Consider the following 23,097-nt stretch of genomic DNA (forward strand, 5'->3'; position numbering starts at 1 on the left):
GTTTGCCTGGGGAATGGTCTTCCCTCTGCAGGTGACCTTTAGGAGTTGCTCAGGGCTCTGAGTTCTGATGGGGAGAGGTAGTGCCCATTAATAGTCAGCTTGCAGGATTGTCCCATCTTCCTAGCAGGCCACCTCTCCTTGGTGACACTAACAGTTTGACTTGGCAAGGTGTTTGCCTTCTTCTGCCTCAGTTTTCTCCTCGAAAATCTTGAGAGAGGGTGATTTCGTGGGTGCCACACAAATCCTGGCTTAACAGCTGTGTGATTTGAAGACCAACCAAGTAGATGAAAAAATTATTGAAGAGCTAGAGAAGAATATTTGCAGGGAAGCAATTGATTTCTCTGTGTCCAGATAACCTTCTACTGTTTGAGATAATAATTTCTTCCTAGCTGTGGAAAGTAGCCTAAATGCAGACGATCTCTCCCAATCACTAATCTCTGTATTGCTTTGCAGTGCTTTTTTAGATTAGTTCAGCATTCCCCACATGGAGATCCAACATGGCTGTGGAGAGCAGAATAAGAACGCAGAGGACAGAAAAGGCAATGGGTAGTTCCAGACTCTGTCCCTTCTCCTTCCTGTTGGTTGCTGTATTTTGCCTCTTGTGCAGGGAGATCGGAGGTGTGTCAAAACAGTGGACATGGTTAGTTACATGGCTTCCTTTTCTGTTTATCCCGATGGAGTGTGGAATTAGCACACTTACCTTTTGGAGTGGAGTGGAAACAGCCTCTGGCATGGAGTCTGGTGTCATGGTTATGGAAGCCTCAATTTCCACTCGGGGCACCTCAAAGGGGGGTGGGTAAGAGCCCTCTCCACCCCAAGGGACCCAGCCCCGGCAGCCGACCTCCACTACCCAACTGCTGCTACTCTCCAGGCCGCTTTCCACATGCTCGGGTCAAGCCTCACACATGAGTGAACATATTCCTGGACCACGCAGCCATTATGCGGCCGTGCAACACATCATCATAGAGGGAAATAAATATATATGCCTCTCAGAGAGCCTGTCAAGTTACTGAGAATATCCCGCCCACACAGCAGAGCCTGGGAAGCTCCCCATGGAGTATTTGATATGCCAAAAACAGTAACAATAACAGGTCTCATTCCCCTGACCCTGAAAGAGCCTCCAATCATTGGGAAAGAGGAGTAAGGAGAGACTGCTGAAATCTCAGGGAAGGGACGAATGGAGATGTTACTGGCTTCTGCTCAAGTAAATCGATGAACAATGTGATAATGGTGATACAATGATGTGTAAAAATAAAAATAAAAAGAAAGGACGCACAGGCGGCGAGGCAGGCGAAGGAAGGAAGAAGGCCAAACTGGTTGCTCGATCAGTTTATTTCATGTCCATCTCCACTCTCCTCTGATTCTCCTCCTGCTTCTTTCTCCCCCATCCTACTTCATTCTCTCTCTCTCTCTGCCTCTCTCCCGGCTCTCGGTCTCTCTCTCGATCTGTGGATCTGGCCCCCGTGGATCTGGCCCCCGTGGATCTGGCCCCCAACCCACTCTTACAGCCTAGTTAAATCTCCACAGCATGAGGGGGTTGGGGCATACACATAGGTGTGGTCAGCAATAGGGTAAGGTTCTTTTCCCTCAGGGGATGCATCTCCTAGGACTTAATTCTCTTTCAGCAGGAGGATCCATCCAAGGGCAGAGTCCCATGAATGTGTTTCTCTTCTCCTCAGCCAGCAAACATATAAGAATTCATAATATTAATTATTTTGTATGGACACAATAAGAGATGCATTAAAGCTTATAGAATTGCTCTCCTGGGGCCATCTCAATCTCAGACTACAGTGCTCAGGCCAGATCAGTCTTTCCTATCTGAAAGACTGGCAGGGTCCCAGTCTCATAATTACTATTGGATCATGACAGCATTTGTCTATGATCAAGCTCTTAACTTATAGTTAAGAATTAGGCACTTTGGCCAGGCCCATCTCGATGCCAGGGTAGCACATAACTCACCGCTTGCCCTGGATCCTTCCCGTCCCACGTCGGGGACCCTACTTTGGGGTGTTAGGAACTGAGGGCAACTGAGGCTTAAGTGGAGAAAGCAGATGCCCAGGAGGGAATAATATTCGAGGCCAATTAAGTCTTAAGTTATAAAAACATAATATTGTCTTCTTGTGTCTATACAAAAAAGACATAGCTTTAAAGTAAATTATTCAAAAGGCATAAAGAGGAGAGAAAGGCAATGTTATAATATTCAGTGTCCTAGGAAGTTCTGACCTTACCAATTAACAGAGTTTGATTAAGGGAAGAGCAGATAAACTGGTAGAAATGGTTACAGATAAACAAAGGAATGGGAGTGACTCGGGAGCACTTTGATGGGTGTGACTGATAAACCTAAGCTCCTAGTGGCAAGGGGGAAAGGACAAACCAATGATATCCAACACAATGATACAGTGATATGTGTTAGGTGATGTGAATAGAGTCTTTCTAAATGCAATTACAAACTGCTGCTCTATTTGCTGCTCCACTTGAGGATATGACCAGAAGTTTATGAAACCAAAAGCACCCTTAACTATCAACACTGGCACTTTGAATCGGAGTTTCAGCTTCCAGATTGTCAGATATAAATATTATTTAAAAATTATGAAATATGTGGTATTTTGCTATAGGTCTGAACATGCTGAGTCATTGTGTCCATAAATTTTAAATGAAGATTAAATTAGTATTATTGTGGAGTGAAAAAAAATGATAGTATATTTGTGCAACACACAGGTGTACTCACTGCTTATTTGTGACTCTGCATTTGGGTATAACTGTGGGGTTTGGAAGAATATATGAGGTACTGGGGATAAAATCCTTGTAGGATGGTAAGCAATTTAACTACCCTACTGGTATATTCTCTCTGGTCTGTTTTAAAATGTTTTAATATTATCAGTGAGTGTTACTACTGCACAGATGTTAAGAGGATACTAATGAAAAACTTCACCAGTGTCAATAATCAATCAATACATGTGGAGAATTCCACTATGTACAAAAACACTGCGTGGTTTCTTCTAAAATAATATCAAAGAAGAAAAAACAAAACTTTGATCAATGGGGCTGGAGCGATAGCAGAGTGGGTAGGGCTTTTGCTTTGCATGCAGCTGATCTGGGTTCTATTTCCAGCATCCCATATGGTCCCCTGAGCACCGCCAGGGGTAATACCTGAGTGCAGAGCCAGGAGTGACCCCTGTGCATCGCCGGGTGTGACCCAAAAAGCAAAAAAAAAAAAAAGCACACACACAAATTGGATCAATGCAATAAATATTCATGCACTGATTTTAATAGGACATTATACCGAATTGAAGGGAGATATTGATTCTTAGTGATTTAAAGCATACCTTTTTCTGTTAAATTATGAAAAATATTTAAAAGTTAAACTGAAAAACACAGAATAGTCAGGCTACAAGTATATGCATCATTAATTTAACTGACACTTTATGTAGAAAAACAGAAGGTCAAATTTTGTAATGCTCTATCTCACGGTGATTCAATAAAAAAAAGGTCAACAAACTTGCTTTTGATAGGCTCAAGACCATCCAAAGTTTTTCTGACTTTCGAAATTAATAAAATTGGAAAGACTGAAACAGTTTCTTAGATTCTCAGATAATGGTGGCTTACTTAGGCATTGAATTCATAATCATCATTGAAAATGTAAAACATGGGTAACAAACTATGAAAATGTGTAACTTTAATCTCATGCTTAAGACTGATATTTTACATAAAATTGGACTCTCAATACTTGCTGTTTTTTTCCTGTAATAATGATTCTTTAGTTTTCCTAGTGTTTTGTTTTTGTATTTTTCTGCAGAGGTTGGGTGGCAGTGCTCAGAGCTTACTTCTGGCTATGTACTTAGGGATCACTCTTGGTGGCGCTTGGTGGACCATATTTGGTGCTAAAACCCCGGGCAGCAGCATGCAAGGTACATCTTCTACTTTCTGTACTATTGCTCTGGCCTGTATATTTTTCGATTGTTTACTAAATGTGTTTTATTTTAACAGGTATCATGTGTGAAATGCAATCATTTTTATTACTTGACTCACATTCTTTTAGATGAGAAAAATGCTTACACATAAGGATTAACAATATTTTTACTATTATTATTGTGAACAACAAATTTATTTTTCCTATTACATTGTCAAGTTTACAGTGAATTTTATCAACTGAAATGATAGGTATGACTGGCTATGTGAAAATTTATATATATCTCCATTTATCTCCTTGTAATTCTGTCTGTGGTTTTTGCAAAAGCTTTAAGTTTGTTGTTTTGTTGATTTTGCTGTTGTCTGGGGAAGAAGGTCTCCAAAGCAGTGGTCAGGAAGTCATAAAGACTTCTAGCGACTCTCAGCAAATCAGATGTTAAATCAAGAACAAAATACTGCTCAGGTCTATTAATGTCAGTGATTCCCCAAGTCATACTGGTGGTGCAAGGGGCATCCAGGGCCATATCTGGCAGCATTGAGACCTCCAGGAATCCTTCTAATGATGGTCTAAAGATCATGTGGTTCCAGGAGATGCAATAGGGGTCAGTTGAATGACAAACATATCCCTTAACCTCTCCTCTCTTCTTTTCATTTTTTTTGGCTTTCAATGCTTTAATTTTACTTACTTGACTTGAGTTTGGTTAAACTTGTAATATACTCCTAAACAAATGCATAAGAAGAAAAGGTTGTACATATATTTGGAGTGATTACATTATAAATATGAATGAACATTGATATTTATGACACAATATCAATATGTCTGAACATCAATTACAAAATAATATATCAGTAAAATAGTATTAGGAAAATGGAAATTTTATTTTCAATGTTTAAACAATGTTGAATTATTGGTGATAGCAACATAAGAAATAATCCTTATTAAGCACAAGTTTTTAAAGTGTTGGCTTGGTCATTGCAATGTGTGAAAGGAAGTATTTCAGACAAATATCTAAATTCTTTTAAAGTTAGAATATGCAGCAGTAGTGTTATTACTCCCAAGTTAAAGCAACTGACCAGCCTAATTAAGTAGTTAATTTCATTTTTTGAACAGAAAATTCATTCAGGTTTCATAAAATCTCCTCTACCCTAAAGTATTAAGCAGTGTGTTTCCACTAAATTCAATCAATAATTTATATGACCTGTATTACTTAACTATAAATATTTGATCCAAAAAAAAAGAGAGCCCAGACTATAAAGCTATTTGTATTTTTGTCTTTGATGGTGCAATTATCATTGTGGCAGACAGAGATACAGTATACACTATTTTCCCTCCAGTTGTAAAAGATAAACGGACAATGAAGATTACTCTTGTTATTAAATCTGACTCTTTTTGTGTGCTATCATTCAGACTGTCTTTTGTATATTTTTATAATCATCAAAAATTTCTATTTTTATTTTCTGCTCATAGAAGCAAATCTGAAACAATTATGATTCTTGCGACTTCTTATTGCTCTGAATGTCATAATGGCTATGTATGGCTATTACAAAATGTATTTCAGATGCCAAAGATACAGCACGTCAGTTAAAGTCATTGCCTTCCAGGCAGTAGACTTGAATTTTATCCCTCGCAACACATATGATACACCAAGTCCCAAAAGGAATGATCTCTGAGCACAGATCCAGGAATAAATTTGAGCACAGTCAAGTGTAGTCCCCAAACAAAACAATCAACATAAAAACATACTGTAGATTACACTTACAGTGGTACAGTACATATATAGTATAGTTACTGTTACTTAAATATAGTATTTAATGATTATTCCCCTATATTTTTATTCACAGCATTAGTCATATTATATGTTCATATCAATTTACATTTACATCATTTATATCAGATATACACAATATCTTATACATGTATTTTACTTTATATTAGTCATCCTTCAGGAATTATTGTATCTGAAACCTTGAATACAACTAGGCATTTCTGGTATAAGGTCAAAACTATTGAATTTTGATTATAATATAATTTATTTTAAATATACCCATAGATTCTTATACATTATATACAACAGAGTAAAGTTTGTTGAAAATAAGGGAAAATAAAGTAAAAATCCTGTGTGTTAGTTGTGGATCTAGAATAATAAGATTGAGTGACAAAGTATCCTAAATTCTTCAACTTTTCTTCTGAAGCACTCTTTTTCCAATATAACTAGTAATTTCTATGAGCAAGAGGTAGAGTTTATTTTCACAGCTATAGCTAGTTGACTACTCAATATATTTTAATTAAAATAAGGCAATTTAGTTTCCAATTCACGCTGAAGTCACGCCCTTGACCCGCCCTCAGCGCCATCTTGCCACAACCAGCAGTGAAGAACTTGGGCCGCTCTGGCAGGCACTGCAAGCCAGAGATTGCTCTGGACCCCAGACCAGGCCCACAACACCTGGGTGCCAGACAGAGAAAGTACAGCCAGCACACCTTCTCCAGATGGAGCCGCGGCGACACTGAACTTCTACTAACATGGCTCCGATATGCAGGACTGGGACAACTCCAAACCATGCAGCTGCATAAGCGGCCGCACAACCTCTCCTAATATACAAAATACATGCTCAGGAATGGCTCCGCCACTCCTGAGTGTCCATTATCCCAGAGGCACAGAAACCAATCTCAGAATGCAGTGGCTGCTGGCAGTTATACTCCTGGACTCTGAACTAAGATATGGCCCTGTGCAGCCCCAGGAGGGGAAGGGTTTCTGTCCATTGGCCTTATCCCCCCTTGACAGCATGGCGAGCATCACTGTTCAGAACCAACTGGACAGAGAGGTAGGTGTTTGCAGTAATGAGATGGGGTGCATGGGGAATCTTGCAATGGGGGAGGCAGAACCAGCCCTGCCTCCTGCTCAAATGAGACTCCCAGCGATCGCCCATGTACAGCTCCATAGCTCCTGAAAGGCATGATCCCAGCGCCACAGAAACCAATCTCGGAATGCAGTGGCTGCTGGCAGAAATACCTCTGGACTTAATACCAGAATTCTATTTCCAGTAGGCCGCTTTTGAGACCGTGCAACATCTTATGCTCTTTGTTACCAACAATAGAAAACATCCAATCTAATGATGCCATTCTGACAGGTCTGACCGTTGGGAGAAAAACTCCAAATAATGATAGTGAGTTTCCTGTCAAAAATTGAATGTAATCAAAGTAACGAAAGAGTAAAGTGAAAATCATCTGCCACACAGGCAACAGGGAGTGGGGAGGGGGATATGCTGGGGTTATTGGTGGTGGAACATGTGCACTGGTGAAGGCATGGGTGTTTGAGCATATTATGACTGAGACTTGATCCTAAAAGCCCTGTAACTGTTCTCATGGTGACTCAATTAAATAAATAAATAAAAAAAAACCTAAAAAATTTAAAAAATAAAATAAAATAAGGTGGTATAAGTTATAGTCTAGTTACATTTAGATCTTGCTTCATCTCTACAGAAGCTCACATGCATGAGAACAGGACCATCATAACTTGATAGAGGTTCAAAGACTGCATGGATAAACGTCACTGTCATTACAGACAACGCTATCCCATAGCATAAAGGTTCCAGATCCCAGGAAGTGATTTCAAACTCCTAAGAAAACAAAGAGGGTACACTCATCCCAAGCCCTGATTTGCAGAATTGCCTAGGAAACTTATAGATTTCTGGGAGAAAAATCTAGTTTGAAGCCTATAGGTCAGCACTTTCAAAGTGGGTCTAAAGTCACTTGGGATTCTGGGGAATTTCAAAATCAATACCACTACCAAGAGATATGAAGTCTCTGTTTTTCTTCTATTTCTCATTCTATCAAGGACAGAGAGTAGAGTTTTCCAGAGAAAGTATGTTTGATATCAAAATAGAGTGAATGCAAAGATAGATTTGAGAATCCAGTAGTTATTTAGTAAAAATTAAAAAAAAAAGAAATATAGAACTACAATACATTTCTTAAATTTTGTTGTTGTTGTTGTTTTCTTTTTGGGTCACACCCAGCGATGCACAGGGGTTACTCCTGGCTCATGCACTCAGGAAATTACTCCTGGTGGTGTTTAGGGACCATATGGGATGCTGGGAATCGAACTTGGGTCGGCTGTGTGCAAGGCAAATGACCTACCCACTGTGCTATCTCTCCAGCCCCAATTCTCTATAAATTTTGGGTTACATAATTAAATGTCTTTCTTTTCTTCCCTTTTCTTTTCTTTTCTTTTCTTTTCTTTTCTTTTCTTTTCTTTTCTTTTCTTTTCTTTTCTTTTCTTTTCTTTTTTCTTTTCTTTCCTTTCCTTTTCTTTTCTTTCCTTTTCTTTTCCTTCCCTTTCTCTTCTCTTCTCTTCTCTTCTCTTCTCTTCTCTTCTCTTCTCTTCTCTTCTCTTCTCTTCTCTTCTCTTCTCTTCTCTTTTCTTCTTATTTATTTATTTTTTAGAGGGGCAATGCCTAGAAGTTCTCAGGGGTTACTTCTGTCTCTGCTGTTAGAGCGGGTTGAGGGGAATCTATGGGGTGCAAAGTTCTAACCTGGGTCATCTACATGCAAGGTAAGTGCCTTTCCCTATTATATTGTGGCCCGGCTCCCCGCAATACATTATTTTTTCATAAAATGATATTTATGCTTCAAGAGATTTATTGTTGATCTGAAATGAAGTGACACATAACTTCAAATTCATGTTTTAATTATTAATATGGCAAATAAAAACAAAAAACAAAACATAACTTTTTGATTTACAAATAATTTAAAATAAAGGCTAATGAAAATAAAAGTCTAAAAGTTGTATGCCTTTTTATTTCTATAGAATTTTTCTACTTTAAGACTACAAATTGTTTTAAGTAAAGACATGAACATAAACCAAAAAACAAAACAAAACAGTGCCCTGTCCCTCCTAATTTTCCCAGTACATTTTGGCAATCCAAGAATGTAAAAGCCATAGGCTGTAGAAGTGGTTTAATTTCTTGATGCTTATTTCTTTTCTCAAGCACATGGAGAAATATTGACCAAAAATGATTTATCTAATTTATGCCAAATGTTCACTTGCTGAGTTGCTGAGTTTATAAATAGCAATGATTCCCATGGAATATGGAAGTTGAGAATTTTATCTAAGAGAAAATACATTTAAAGTTTCACCACATGTAGCTTAAGGTTGAAGACTGAAGAATACTAGTGGAGTTGTGATAATGATGCCCTTGGGGAGGATAAGTTTCTCATAAATTTTATCATAGTAAGATAAAAACTAAGGCATTTTGAACTGAAAACATCCTTGTACTCTAATGTTATGTACAGAAATGATATAAGTGAGAGGATGACTGCTCAATTCCTGAGAAGTCATATTTATCAGGAATGTAGATGGGTAATATGGGGACATTTATCTGCAGTGATGAAAGGATTGTGAAGAACTAAAATTCGTTGTGCAGTTAATATTTCATATTACAACTTATAACAACTCACTAAAATATCTCATGTGACTGGCTAGCTCAATTACGTATAAAAAATAGCTTTTCTGTGTCTATCTTCTAAGCCCTTTTTGTTAACAACTTTTTGGCATAGGTAGCTGGAATAATGGATATTCAGGAAGTAGAAAATGTGAACTGGTAAAACTCTACACCTTAATACACTAAAAAAGAAAAATCAGCTACATATAATACAGATGATTTGAAGGCAAAGATTGCTGACTCTTAATTGCTACCAAATAGGAAAAACAATCGCACAAGAGTCCAGGTAGTTAGAGGTCAGTGGTTTAGGGCATATGCCTTATATGATCAGGGGCCCAAGTTTGAATCCTCCCCTTGAACACACCAGATATATCTCCAGAGGTGCATTGAGTATTAGTAGGGGTTCTAGTAATACTGAAAATAAGCTAATATGGATTTATTAAAATTTATGCTTAAATTCTCTTCTTCCCTCCCTAAGAGACAACCTGTTATAAACAGAGTGCTCTTGCTTGGCTTTCATATTGCCTTTGTCAAAATAAAAATTTAAACTGAGAAAAAAACATAAGCAGTTTTTAAAGATAAAATAAATTTATATTAAAATACATAAACATTGTAATGCTATTTTATACAAATAAAATGATCTAATTTAAACCATTGAGAAAGTGCAAGCCTCCAAAGAGTGTATATTAAACTTAGAAGTTTCTGCACCGCAAAAGACACAGTGACCAGAATACAAAGGCAATCTACAGAATGGGAAAGGATATTCACCCAATACCCATCTGATAAGGGGTTGATATCAAGGGCATATAAAGCACTGGTTGAACTCTACAAGAAGAAAACATCCAGCCCCATCAGAAAATGGGGCGAAGAAATGAACAGAAACTTTCTCAAGGGAGAAATACAAATGGCCAGAAGGCATACAAAAAAATGCTCTTCATCAATAACCATCAGGGAGATGCAGATCAAAATAACTATGAGGTACCACCTCACACCACAGAGAATAGCACACATCCAAAAGAACAAAAGCAACCGCTGTTGGCGTGGATGAGGGGAGAAAGGATCCCTTCTACACTGCTGGTGGGAATGCCAACTGGTTCAACCATTCTGGAAAACAATAAGGTCACTCCGCACACAATTATAAATTGAGCTCCTATTTGACCCAGCAATACCACTTCTGGGAATATATCCAGGAGAGGCAAAAAGGTATAGTTGAGGGATGGAGCGATAGCACAGCGGGTAGGGCATTTGCTTACATGCAGCCAACCCAGTTTTGATTCCCAGCATCCCATATGGTCCCCCAAGCACTGCCAGGAGTAATTCCTGAGTGCATAAGCCAGGAGTAACCCCTGTGCATCGCTGCGTGTGAACTCAAAAGAAAAAAGAAAGGTATAGTCAAAATGACATCTGCACTTGTATGTTCATCGCAGCACTGTTTACAATAGCCAAAATCTGGGAAAAAAACCGAGTGCCTGAGAACAGATGACTGACTAAAGAAACTTTGGTACATATACACAATGGAATACTAGGCAGCTATCAGAAAAGACAAAGTCATGAACTTTGCATACAAGTGGATCAACATTGAAAGCATCATGCTAAGCGAAATGAGCCAGAAAGAGAGAGACAGACATAGAAGATTGCACTCATCTGCGGAATATAAAACAACAGAATGGGAGACTAACACGCAAGAATAGCAGAAATAAGTACCATATTTGCTCCATGGCTTGGAAGCTGGCCTCACATCCTGGGGGAAAGAGCAGCTCAGATAGAGAAGGGAACACCAAGTAAAAATGTGCTGGGAGGACTCACTCAGGATGGGAGAGGCGTGCTCAAAGCAGACTATAGACCAAACATGATGGCCACCCAATACCTCCATTACTAATCACAACACCCAAAAGAAGAGAGAACAAAAGGAAATGGCCTGCCACAGAGGCCGGATGGGGGAGATGGGGTGGGGGTGGGAGGGATGATGGAGTCATCAGGGGAGAAAGGGCACTGGTGGAGGGATGGATACTCAAGCTGTGTATGACTGAAACACAATCACATGAATATGTAAATCTGTATCTGTACCCTCGCAGTGATCCATTAATTAAAAAAAAAAGGAGAGAACAAAATGGAGTGCCCTGCCACAGAGACGAGGTGGGGTGGGGGGTTGGGGTTGGGGGGTGGGTGAGATACTGGGTTCATTGGTGGTGGAAAATGGACACTGGTGGAGGGATGGGCTCACAAACACTGTATGAGGGAAACACAAGCACAAAACTATGTAAATCTGTAACTGTACCCTCACGGTGACTCACTAATTGAAAAATAAAAATTAAAAAAAATCATTACAAAATTGGGCTGTTATGAAAGAAAAGATTAATTCATTCTATGTCCCTGTTTAGGCTTTTTGCCCTTAGGAGATTATAAAGGCTCCAGAAGCTTCTTAAACACCTAAATATAAATGTTTTTAAATAAATAAATAAATAAATAAATAAATAAAGGCTTCAACTGCCACAGCTTGGGGTTACTTTGGTGCCACTTGTGTAAAACCACAAGAACCTGAAGTATCTGCATTGCAAACCATAATGCCCGAAAATAGTGAGAGAGTATGGGGACTATTGTCTGCCATGGAGGCAGGGGAAGGGTGGGAAAAAGGGGTATACCGGGGGATATTGGTGGTGGGGAATGTGCACTGATGGAGGGATGGGTGTTTGATCATTGTGTGATTGCAACCCAAACATGAAAGCTTGTAACTATATATCACGGTGAACAAATGAAATAATTAAAAACAAAAACAAAAACAAAAAGTGTAAAAAGCTTAAAATTGTGTGTACAAGTTAAAACCCTGTAAGAAGTGCCTTTACCTTTAGTATATCTTTCCTATGTGTAAAAAGACATATATAGAAAAAAAAAGAATTTCTATATATATTCTGTCCATCTTTAGCCCATTTTACAAGTAAAAGAGAATGTAAATAGAAATTTTATACAACAAACATTGTTTATTACAATAATCCAAAGGCTTTGTTGGGTTGTATGTGTGATGGGTCTAAGAGATTAGAAAAATAAATTATGCTCCTTTATTTTCATCAAAGGCACAGTAAAACAAAGACTATACCTATTTTCTCTGTGACAACGTTTCAAAGTTTAGCAAGATTAAGTGATGAAGTCCTCCCTTTAGGTAAGAGTAATAAGTAATTAGATGAATATAGAAACTATGGCCAAAAAAATGGTTGGTGACTCGGCGATAAGAAATTAATCTGAATTATGGTTTCAGCAGAGGTTAATTATTTAAGTTGAGTCAAAAAGTATGTCAATATTTATATCGCTGGCATTGGTAAGAGCAATTAGCACCTTTATAGACTGAAAACACTTTATTTTTGCTTTAAGCCAGTATATTGGTTATCTAAAGCTGAAGTAAATGCCTTAACGAAAATATGATGGCAAATAAGATAAAATCATATACCCAGATACATACAGGTATTTTTAGATCTATTATGAAAGGAAGAAAAATATAGGGACTACCAGGAAAATAGAAGCCAAACTGGACCACTGAGCAGTGAGTAATCAACAAAGCCAGGTTTCAGTATGAGAACTCATAGATACCCTTGGAAAGTTTGTGATTTCCTTCTAAGTGATTCATGAGGAACAGAGTGGAAAGTCATAATAAAAAACCCTCTCTCGGGGGCTGGAGCAATAGCACAGCGGGTGGGGCATTTGCCTTGCACGTGGCCGACCCGGGTTCGATTCCCAGCGTCCCATATGGTCCCCTGAGCACCACCAGGAGTGATTCCTGAGTGCAGAGCCAGGAGGAACCCCTGTACATTGCCAGGTGTGACCCAAAAAGAAAAAAAAATCCCTCTCTCATCTTAAAATGAGAAAAACCTTATAGAGGGAATGTTCTGAAATAAATGGTATGGACTTAATACTGAACAGTGTGTGTGCATGTGGGGGGAGGGGGATAAGTTCTCATCATTTATTTGTTATCTAAATTCATAATATAATTTTGGTAAAAACATCAAACAAACCATTTCAGCTTAAAAAACACTATGTGATAAGGCCCGTGGGAATAGCTTAGTGGCAAAATGCTTGCTTTGCAAGAGTGAGGTTGCCACACTTGCAATATTTAAGTTCTTTGTGATGCTTACAGATGGTGAGCGCAGTTCCCATGACTCTTCTGTCTACCATTCACTCATCCACAACAGTGTAAACCCATCAGAGTACAACAGGAAGTTGTATGTGCATACTACAGCTAGGTGCATTACGCCTTATGACCACCACAACTACTGATATGCAAGCAACTCTTCCAGAAGCATTGCACTCAACAGGCATATATGCCAGCACGGTATCGAGTCCTGGCAAGCACTAAATTCAGAATGTTACGCAAGCAACCTACCTGACTTTGACAGCCTAGAAAGCATGTGTGAAACCCTTGCATGTCCTGTGTGAACCAGGACAAATATCATGACTGAGTGTGAAAGTTCAGTCAGATGTGCAGCCCCAGTTGGTAATATAAGCAAAGGTGAGACCCAGTTAGTAACATAAGCAAAGGTGAGATCACAAGACTATATATGGTCTCCAGTTAAAGGAAAGCAAGAACTAACCTAAAGGATTGGAGGAAGCAAATACCATCCTGGTTAATCACTGACCAGGATCATTGTAGCCCTGTATTATGAGAAGAATCAAATGTTGTGAGGATAAAACTCATTCTAGCCTGAAAACTTTGCATAAACAACATCTCATACTCAAGTCCCCCAAATATAAGGAAATTACAATTTATATGTGTAAATAGTACTATCGTCACTGTAGCACTGTCATCCCATTGTTCATTAATTTATTCCAGAGGGCACCAGTAACGTCCCAATTGTAAGACTTGTTACTCTTTTTGGCATATCGAATATACCACAGGTAGCTTGCCAGGCTCTTTGAGAGGGATGAGGAATTAAACCTGGGTCGGCCGCGTGCAAGGCAAATGCCCTACCCACTGTACTATGGCTCCAGTCTGCTTGTACGTAAATAAGCAGAATCAAATGGAGTGCAATCAGACATACAATTAATATAAAGGCTTGAATTGAACATAAGAAAAAATAGAAGAGATAATTAAGTTAGTGAAATAATGAGGGGTCAGAGACATAGTCCAGTGTATAGGGGGCTTGCCTTGCATGCAGCAAACCTAGTGTCACCCCCTGCATCCCATATGCATGGTCCCCAGATCACTGCCTGGAGTAATTCCTACATGCAGAGCCAAGGGAAACCCCTGAGCATCGACAGGTGTGTTACTCTTCACCAATTTTTTTGAAAAAAAAATTAGTAAAATAATTAAATGAAAGTTCTTAATACAAATATTATAAACATTCAGAAAAGCAAATTAAAAATAATGTGCAAATGCAGATGAAATTTTTGAACTTGAGTAAAAGAATGAATATGGTGATAAAAAACTATATAATTCCAGAAAATTGTTAAAAATTCTTCAAAAACTATCCAAAATATGTAAAACATAACTGCATATTTACAATTTATCTACTTTAGCATGAAAGATAAGCATAAAAACTTTAATTAAAAAGAACTAGCAAACTAAACACACAGATGTAGCAAGTAGGCATTTTATGAAATTCAATTAATATGAGAAATACAGAAACTAATAAAACACAATCTTGAATGGAATCAGAAAAATTGCTGACAATGTAGATTTATAATCTTGGAGGATTATTTTTCAAGAACAAGAGCAAAATGCAGATGCTTTAACACAAAACCAGCAATATTCACTAAATGACAATATAAAGAGTTTATTTCAAGCAGACAAGGTGGAAGGTTTGATAAGAAACACTGTAAAAAGTGGTAAGTATGAGAATAAGACTAATTTTAATTTAAGCATAGTAATAATTATTTCTAGAAGCTTTTGGGATGAAAGAGAAAATAAATACCTGAAAAATTAATGCTGAGATTTTGTGGCTCATGAAAATTGAACTAATGTAAAAAAAAAAGGTTGTGTTTCAGGAGGAATTTTAAATGTAACAATGCCCTAAGAATGGTTGTAAATATATGTGCATGTATGGATTTCTTCCAGGAAATATATTTACCATATTGGTTGTATAAAATATATTTATTTTTATTTTATAACTTGCTTCTTTTTGCTACGTTAAGTTTTTGTGTCATTGTCACTGTCATCCCATTGCTCATCGATTTGTTCGAGCGGGCACCAGTAACGTCTCTCATTGAGAGACTTATTGTTACTGTTTTTGGCATATCCAACATGCACGGGTAGCTTGCCAGGCTCTGCCAAGTGGGCTCGATACTCTCAGTAGCTTACCAGGATCTCCGAGAGGGGCAGAGGAATCAAACTCGGGTCGGCCGCGTGAAAGGCGAATGCTCAACCGCTCCAGCCGAAGTTTTTGTGTATTAATAAAAACTTCAAGTTGACTTTTTTGTAAATAAACATCCAATAAACATTTTCCATATTTTTGTTTGTTTTGCTGTTTTTGTTTTGGGGTTGCGACGGTCTTTCACCTAACTTAGTGCTCAAGGATCACCCCTGGCAGTCCTCAGGGAACTAGATGAGGTACTGAGGATTGATCCTAGCCTGGCTGTGCGCAAATTGAGGCCACCATACCTCCAGGTATACTATTTCTCCAGCTCCAATAGTCTCCAGATCTTAGAGTTAAAGGAAATACTTCGAAAGAGACAGAACTGATCCACATAAAATTAATGAGACAAAGTTCTCAGTTAAGGCATGCAAAGCCGCTCTTAGATAATTTGACTTGTAGGATATCTATGATATTTTATATTTTCATATATGTCCTGACAATTCTAATGTGAACAAAAAAAGTCTCACCTTAAGAAAGAAGTTGTCATAATCTGTCCTGTACAGAATGTTCATACACTGAAAAAAAGAAAATTCCATGTTACTTATAACTTTTTGGCTTGTCATTAGTAAAAGGAAAATTAAATATAAGTGTGATAATTTTGTATAATTTTGTATTCCCTGCAATTGTAATATGAACATATGTGTACATATGTATATACATTTGTATTCTTAATTGAAATGAAATATAGAACATTTTAATATACTTTATATATGTATACATGCATTAGTTTGCCCATTTATATGAAGTTAAATTATTACTAGTAGTGAAACTAAATCAGATAGCATATATTTTATATTAAATATATACATATATACCTTTTAACATGACTATTGACTGTATTTGGGTAAGTAAAACAATTATGTTTCATACTATTCTACTAAAACACAGAATTACTTGCCCTTAGAAAGCAACTTTAGCACTTATTATCTGACTTCATTCACACAGGCTAGCTTGTTACATGTTTTTCCATGTTATTGATTTTTCCATCATATAAAAAGACTTACAACGTTGACGAGATTGCTCCTGCTACCACATTATAAATTCATTGCCTGGAACACAGTTTACTATTGAACGTTTGCCAGACTATGTTAACAAAGATATTTAGAAGAAAATTGTGCAGCTATAACACAATGAATACAAGAATAAGGGTTTCTAAAGTCAATTTTAAAGGTTTGTGTGAATCTCTGGGTAAAGATAGATTTAAGAAATGCATCTTACTTTGTATTCCTTTTCTCTGTGATACTTAAAAGTATTGTATTTTTAAATATCCAGTTCTACTATGGGTCAGGTAGAGACCTCAAAAGAGCTAATAATGCCATTTTCTTAAGTTTGATGCAGTGTTTCTTAAGTTTGGTGCACATTTTTAAGATAATGGTTGAATGTAAAAATTCACATTATTAAGACACAAGTTGGTCTATCTCTCCTAACATCTCCATCAAGTTTCTTTATGTCTATATGTGCCATGGCCAGCTTATGTGATCAACAACACCCCAAAATTCTACTGTAATTACCATATAATTCTCTATTTGTTCTTATGTAGCCCCCACCTTCAACAAGAACAATTGCAAATATAGATATCTATTTTTATATTTTATAATTAATCTGGTCACTTTCACTGTCATCCTGTTGCTCATCAATTTGTTTGAGCGGGCACCAGTAATGTCTCTCATTGAGAGACTTATTGTTACTGTTTTTGGCATATCCAATACACACGGGTAGCTTGCCAGGCTCTGCCGTGCAGGCTCGATGCTCTCGGTAGCTTGCCAGGCTCTCCGAGAGGGACGGAGGAATCGAACTTGGGTCAGCCGCGTGAAAGGCGAACGCCCAACCGCTGTGCTATTGCTCCAGCCCATAATTAATCTACTTAAAATTAATTTATTTTTATATCAAGGCATCATGATTTGCAATGTTATTTATGATAGTTTCAGGTATGCAATATTCCAGCACTAATCCTTTTACCAGTGTCCACTTCTCTCTATCAATGATCTATCAAGGAACTCAGTTTCCCTCCCACATAAACCTACCACCCTCTCAACCTGTCTCTAATAGGCACGGTATTTATTTATTAGGCACTGTGCTTTACAATACTGCTATTTATAGTATTTCACACATGACATATTCCAACTCTATAGCTTCTGCAGCCTGATTACCTCCTTCCACTATTATCACAGTATATGTGTCCTTTTTCCTGTTCTACCCCCATCCCATTCCATCCCACTTAACTCCCCTGTGGTCTGCATCCTACTGAAGACCTGTTTTTAGTTTCTGTTGCTTTTAGATATTTGTTATTCCCCCACTATTTTTCTTTAGATCCTGCAACAGAGAGATTATTCTGTGTCAGAGGGAGTAAACAGAAATAATTATAAATGTTAAGAGACACAGATTTTCAAGATGATAAAACCTAAGCTAATGAAGAGTGTCTGTGACTTGTTTTTCTGAACATATAATAATAATTTCAATATATTTGAAAACACATTCAAGACAACCTTAATTTTTGGATAACTTTATCCAATAATATAATGTCAGCTATTTCTATAATGTATGTTAAATTAAAAAAATTGTTTTCTTCAATATTCCAAAACAATTCCTTCATGAGCACATTAAACATCTTAAGGAATCAAATCAAATACACTATACCATTCAGTGAAATTTACTGCTTATCACAAACACAAACCATGAGGGAAAATGAAAGACAGGAAATTTATCTTTCTTCAAAAAAATCGATGTTCATCTGAATCTACATGTATTCCTTTTCCTTCAGATCATTGTTGATGGGAATTTTACAGGGGGAAAAATGGGTTAAAATGACTGTACTTCACTGTCAAGAGAAACCTATGGTCAAGGATATGTCTAATTCTCAAGGCTTTCATCATGAATATTTTATGAGCCTCACTGATCTGTCGTATGTAGAAGAAAAATTTATCTTTCATCTGAGCAAACGCCGGCTGCCTAGTAATGGATTATATTTCTGTAAGCTGAGTGGTGAAATGCAAAAGGCAGCAAAGCTAAGAGGAGGCGAAGTGTTCATTTCTTTTACTGGAGTCTTGCTGCACTTTACTAAAGAGGTAGAGTCAGCCAAACAAAGAGAAAGATCTTTGGGGAACTATGAAGATTTTGACTTCTGTGCCAATATGCTTTGGTCTACCCAAGAGAACACCCATGTTTATGCTGACTTCTCCATGAGAAGATAGCTACAGTGACTATTTCTAAAAGTAAAGCATTTGCAAGAAAGTTTGGAACGTTGCAAAATCATTAGCTCAAATATGATTATTTCCTTAAAACTAAAGAACGGATTGATAACCTTATAAATTTCAAACTGAAAGGCTGAAGTTGTGCCCCTTAGCTGAGTGTGGTTCAATTTCTCTGCGCTAAGGATGACATATAGGCCTGCTTGTACACTTGAGATTTTCAAATGGATGAAAAATTAATTACTTGTGAAACGTATTTAATGAATAATCATAAAAAGTGTCTTCCAATAACTTTTAATTAGAAATACAGAATTTAAAAATATCTGTAACAAAAGTGTATTTTTTATTCAATACTTTTTTTAAACAAAAATCTTAAGTTGGTCTTTTTAGTTAACATCTTCCTGATATCTTCGAACATGAAATGGCTCCTATTTGAGGGCTGCACAATTGATTTCTGGCTGCAAAATTGTGTATCCTGCAAAATTTGAATATAGTAGATATTTAATGAGGCTGGAGCGATAGCACAGCAGTAGGGCATTTGCCTTACACAAGGCCAACCCAGGTTCAATTCCTCCGCCACTCTCGGAGAACCCAGCAAGCTACTGAGAGTATCTCACCCTCATGGCAGAAACTGGCAAGCTACCCATGGCATATTCAATATGCCAAAAACAGTAACAAACAAATCTCACAAGGGAGATGTTCCTGGTGCCTGCTCGAGAAAATCGATGAGCAACAAGATGACAGCGACAGTGACAGTGACAGGTATTTAAGTTTTTTTTTTTAATATTTACAATTAAAAAAGTTCTTCAATGCTTGTTGGGATGTCCTAATTAGCCAGATAATGATTAATAATTCTCAATGTTTGTATTAAAAATATTTTACTAAGAAGTAAAAACTTGCAAGAAGTAGGGAATGAAGACTATGGCAGGTAGGACACTTGTATGTAGTCAACCTAGGTTCAATTCCTCACAGCCCTATAGTCCCATGAGCCCACCAGGGTTCATTCTTGAGTACAAAGCCAGAAGTAACCTCATGCACAGTGCTGGGTGTGGCCACCAAACAAAGCAAAACACCATTGCATTACTTTTAGAAAGTGGGTGATACTAAAATGTCTAATATTAATTGGGGGCCTCAAAGAGTTCGCTAACTAATTGAATGGATAAATGCATGTGTAAAAATACTATAAAACATTTATGATGATAGAACTATAAAAACAGATGCATTGCAGGGGGGAGCAGAATAACAGTATAGCAGTTAGGGCACTTGTCTTGCATAGTCTACTCACGTTCAATCCCAGGCATCCCATATGGCCTCCCAGCCTACCAGGATTGATACCAGAGTACATAGCCAGGTGTAACCCTGAGGACTACTTGTGTGACCCCAAAACTAAAGTTAAAAAAAAAAGAAAAAGAAAAGACTATATACGTTGGACAAGTGTAGATGAATATCAGTTCATGAAATATCTGGCTAAGAAGGCTTAGAACAGCTGAGAAGAAAGAAAGCCTGTTTATAAGAAATATGAAATCTAGTTCTCACATCCATCTATTTTTTTCATGGAAATGAAGAAGATTCTCTTTTCATGAATAAAAAGGATTAAAAAATCAACACTCATATTAATATAGAAGTATAAACATTGATATGGGAATGTATATAAAATTGATATGTATCAATATTTCTTTTCTTTCATTTTAGTTATGTCTTGTCTGTCAGCCTTAAGAAGTCAGGGAGTTTATGGTGAAACTGAATAGGGATAGACAGGGTAACATCTAACATCTCTCTTTTTTTGGGGGATCAGTACACCCGGCGATGCTCAGGGGTTACTCCTGGCTCTGCACTCAGGAATTACTCCTGGCGGTACTCGGGGGACCATATGGGATGCTGGGAATCGAACCCGAGTCGGCCTCTTGCAAGGCAAATGCTCTACCCGCTGCGCTATCGCTCCTGCCCCTAACACTACTCTTTCATTTGCATGTTAGTTTATTTTAGAAGGCCGCCCCCAGGGGTGCTAAGGGCTTCCTCTAGGCTCTGTGCTCAGGTATCAATCCAAATAGTGCTTAGGACACCATACTTGGTTACCAGGGATTGAACCCAGGTGAGCTTCACTGCAAGGCAAATGCCTACTGGTTGTTGCTCAGCTGCAAACATTATTCCCTTGTTACACAGTTGCATACATCAAAATCATTGGGAACCCCTTTGAATTACAGCAAATATTTCCTAAAGCACATGTTTTAGAACTGACTTTACTGCATGTAAATTCCAAGAAATGTTCATGCTCTCAACAGCTGCACTTTAAATTTTTCAGTACATCATTATAAAAAATTTGTTGTTTATTCCAGCCAATAAGATAAAAATCTAGATAACACTGATTTTAAAATAATGTCCTAAAATGCATATCTGGCTAGATTCATCTTGCCTCTGATTTGCTTTTAGAGTTTCATGGTCTGTTTGCTAAATAAATTTTATAGCCATATATTTTATTTCCATCAAGAAGCCTTGCATCAGCCACCCTAAACTACCTGCTATTTTTCAAACACATTTCATATGAACTTTCATGCTTGAGTGCTTTGAACATATATTCCATTTTCCTAGGCAAAAACCTTCATCAACTGTAACTTCTCTTAGAAGACCTGTAACCCTCTAAAATAATGATGGCCTCATTTATTGAGGATGCAATTAGAGGAATAGTTACATCTCACTGCAATCATTCTGGGATGCCTTATTTTTCCTATAACTGTAAATTCAAGGGCAGGAATCATACCACTTCATATCTGTGCTTGGAATATAATGATTATCACTGTATCACTGTATCAACTGTCATCCCATTGTTCATTGATTTTCTCGAGTGGGCACCAGTAATGTCTCCATTCTCCCAGCCCTGAGATTTCACCAGCCTCTCCTTATTCATCTTTCCCAATGAATGGAGGCTTCTTTCAGGGTCAGGGGAATGAGACCTATTATTGTTACTGTTTTTTGACATATTGAATATAATTGTTAAATGATGAATACAATGCATTAATATGGCTTTTTTCCAACTAAAATGTGATTTTCAGGGAAAATAGTTTAACAGTAATGGTTGATTAGAGAAAATATTTAATTCTATGCACTATTTGAAGTAATATATTTGATCTGATAGTTCTTCAGGGATTTCTTGATTTTTAAAATATTTTACTTAAAAGTAAGGAATTTAAAATCTACTTTCACTTAATTACCTCATTTTTTTCCTAAGTGATTACTAAAACTTTGCTTAAATACATATTTTGAATTAAAGAGGTTATAAATGAAACATACTTTTAATTAAGAGTAGATATATTTATATATGCAACTTATTATGAACAGTAACCATGGGTCTAAATGATCCAGAAAATTATAGCATTTTTTCATAATAACTTCTACTTTAAAATGCTCTAACAAATACACTAGAGTTCAATCAAACTAAGAAATCTCAATAGAAAGATAACATTCCTTTGAGTGATTTGTGTAAATAATATAAATCTTCATGTAATCTGCACAAGTAATTTTGTCTCAAGACAAATTAAATGTTCAAACTTTTTATAAATTCAGAAAGAAAAATAAATAGCAATTTCTTAATAGGAATATTAACTCCCATAATTCAAATGTATTCTACATAAAGCTTAAAATCAAATTTGCTTTAAATTTAATAGCTTGAAATATAAATTCAATACATAGAAAATTTTACATATATTATTGCCATGGGCACTTCCATTGTATAAATAAAGCATAAGTTGTTTTATGTTTACATTTGTCTGAGAGCTGGAAGTTTTGCTAGCATATATTTGTATATGTACACATATGTGTGCATATATGTATGCATACAAATGCTTATACACATATGCATGCATGGCACATATGTATTTATTTATATTATACACATATGTAAATCTCATACAAGTTTCATGGACTGGAGCGATAGCACAATGGGTAGAGCATTTGCTTTGCATGTAGCCAACCTCGGTTTGATTCCTCTGTCCCTCTTGGAGAGTCTGGCAAGCTACCGAGAGTATCCCGCCCGCAAGGCAGAGCCTGGCAAGCTACCCGTGGTGTATTTGATATGCCATAAACAGTAACAAGTCTCACAATGGAGATGTTACAGTTGCCCGATCGAGCAAATTGATGAACGATGGGATTACAGTGTTACAGTAGTACAGGTTCCATGTGATTGGCCAACTCTGTGTGATAAACAAAACACATATGTAGGCTCA

General features: G+C 37.2%; 1 protein-coding gene across 3 annotated transcripts in view; it reads right to left on the reverse strand.

The window, feature by feature from the left end:
* MGAT4C (MGAT4 family member C) overlaps nucleotides 1-23,097 on the reverse strand; it is a 753,565-nt gene that overhangs the window by 52,845 nt on the left and 677,623 nt on the right. For all 3 annotated transcript variants that reach the window (XM_055118430.1, XM_055118431.1, XM_004602715.2), the window contains one exon: nucleotides 16,157-16,204. In XM_055118430.1, coding sequence (XP_054974405.1) covers nucleotides 16,157-16,201 — 45 coding nt within the window. In that variant the 5' untranslated portion in view covers nucleotides 16,202-16,204. The remainder of the gene's footprint in view (nucleotides 1-16,156; nucleotides 16,205-23,097) is intronic.

Source organism: Sorex araneus, chromosome 10 (genome assembly GCF_027595985.1).
Source record: "Sorex araneus isolate mSorAra2 chromosome 10, mSorAra2.pri, whole genome shotgun sequence".
In the NCBI taxonomy this organism is placed as follows: domain Eukaryota; kingdom Metazoa; phylum Chordata; class Mammalia; order Eulipotyphla; family Soricidae; genus Sorex; species Sorex araneus.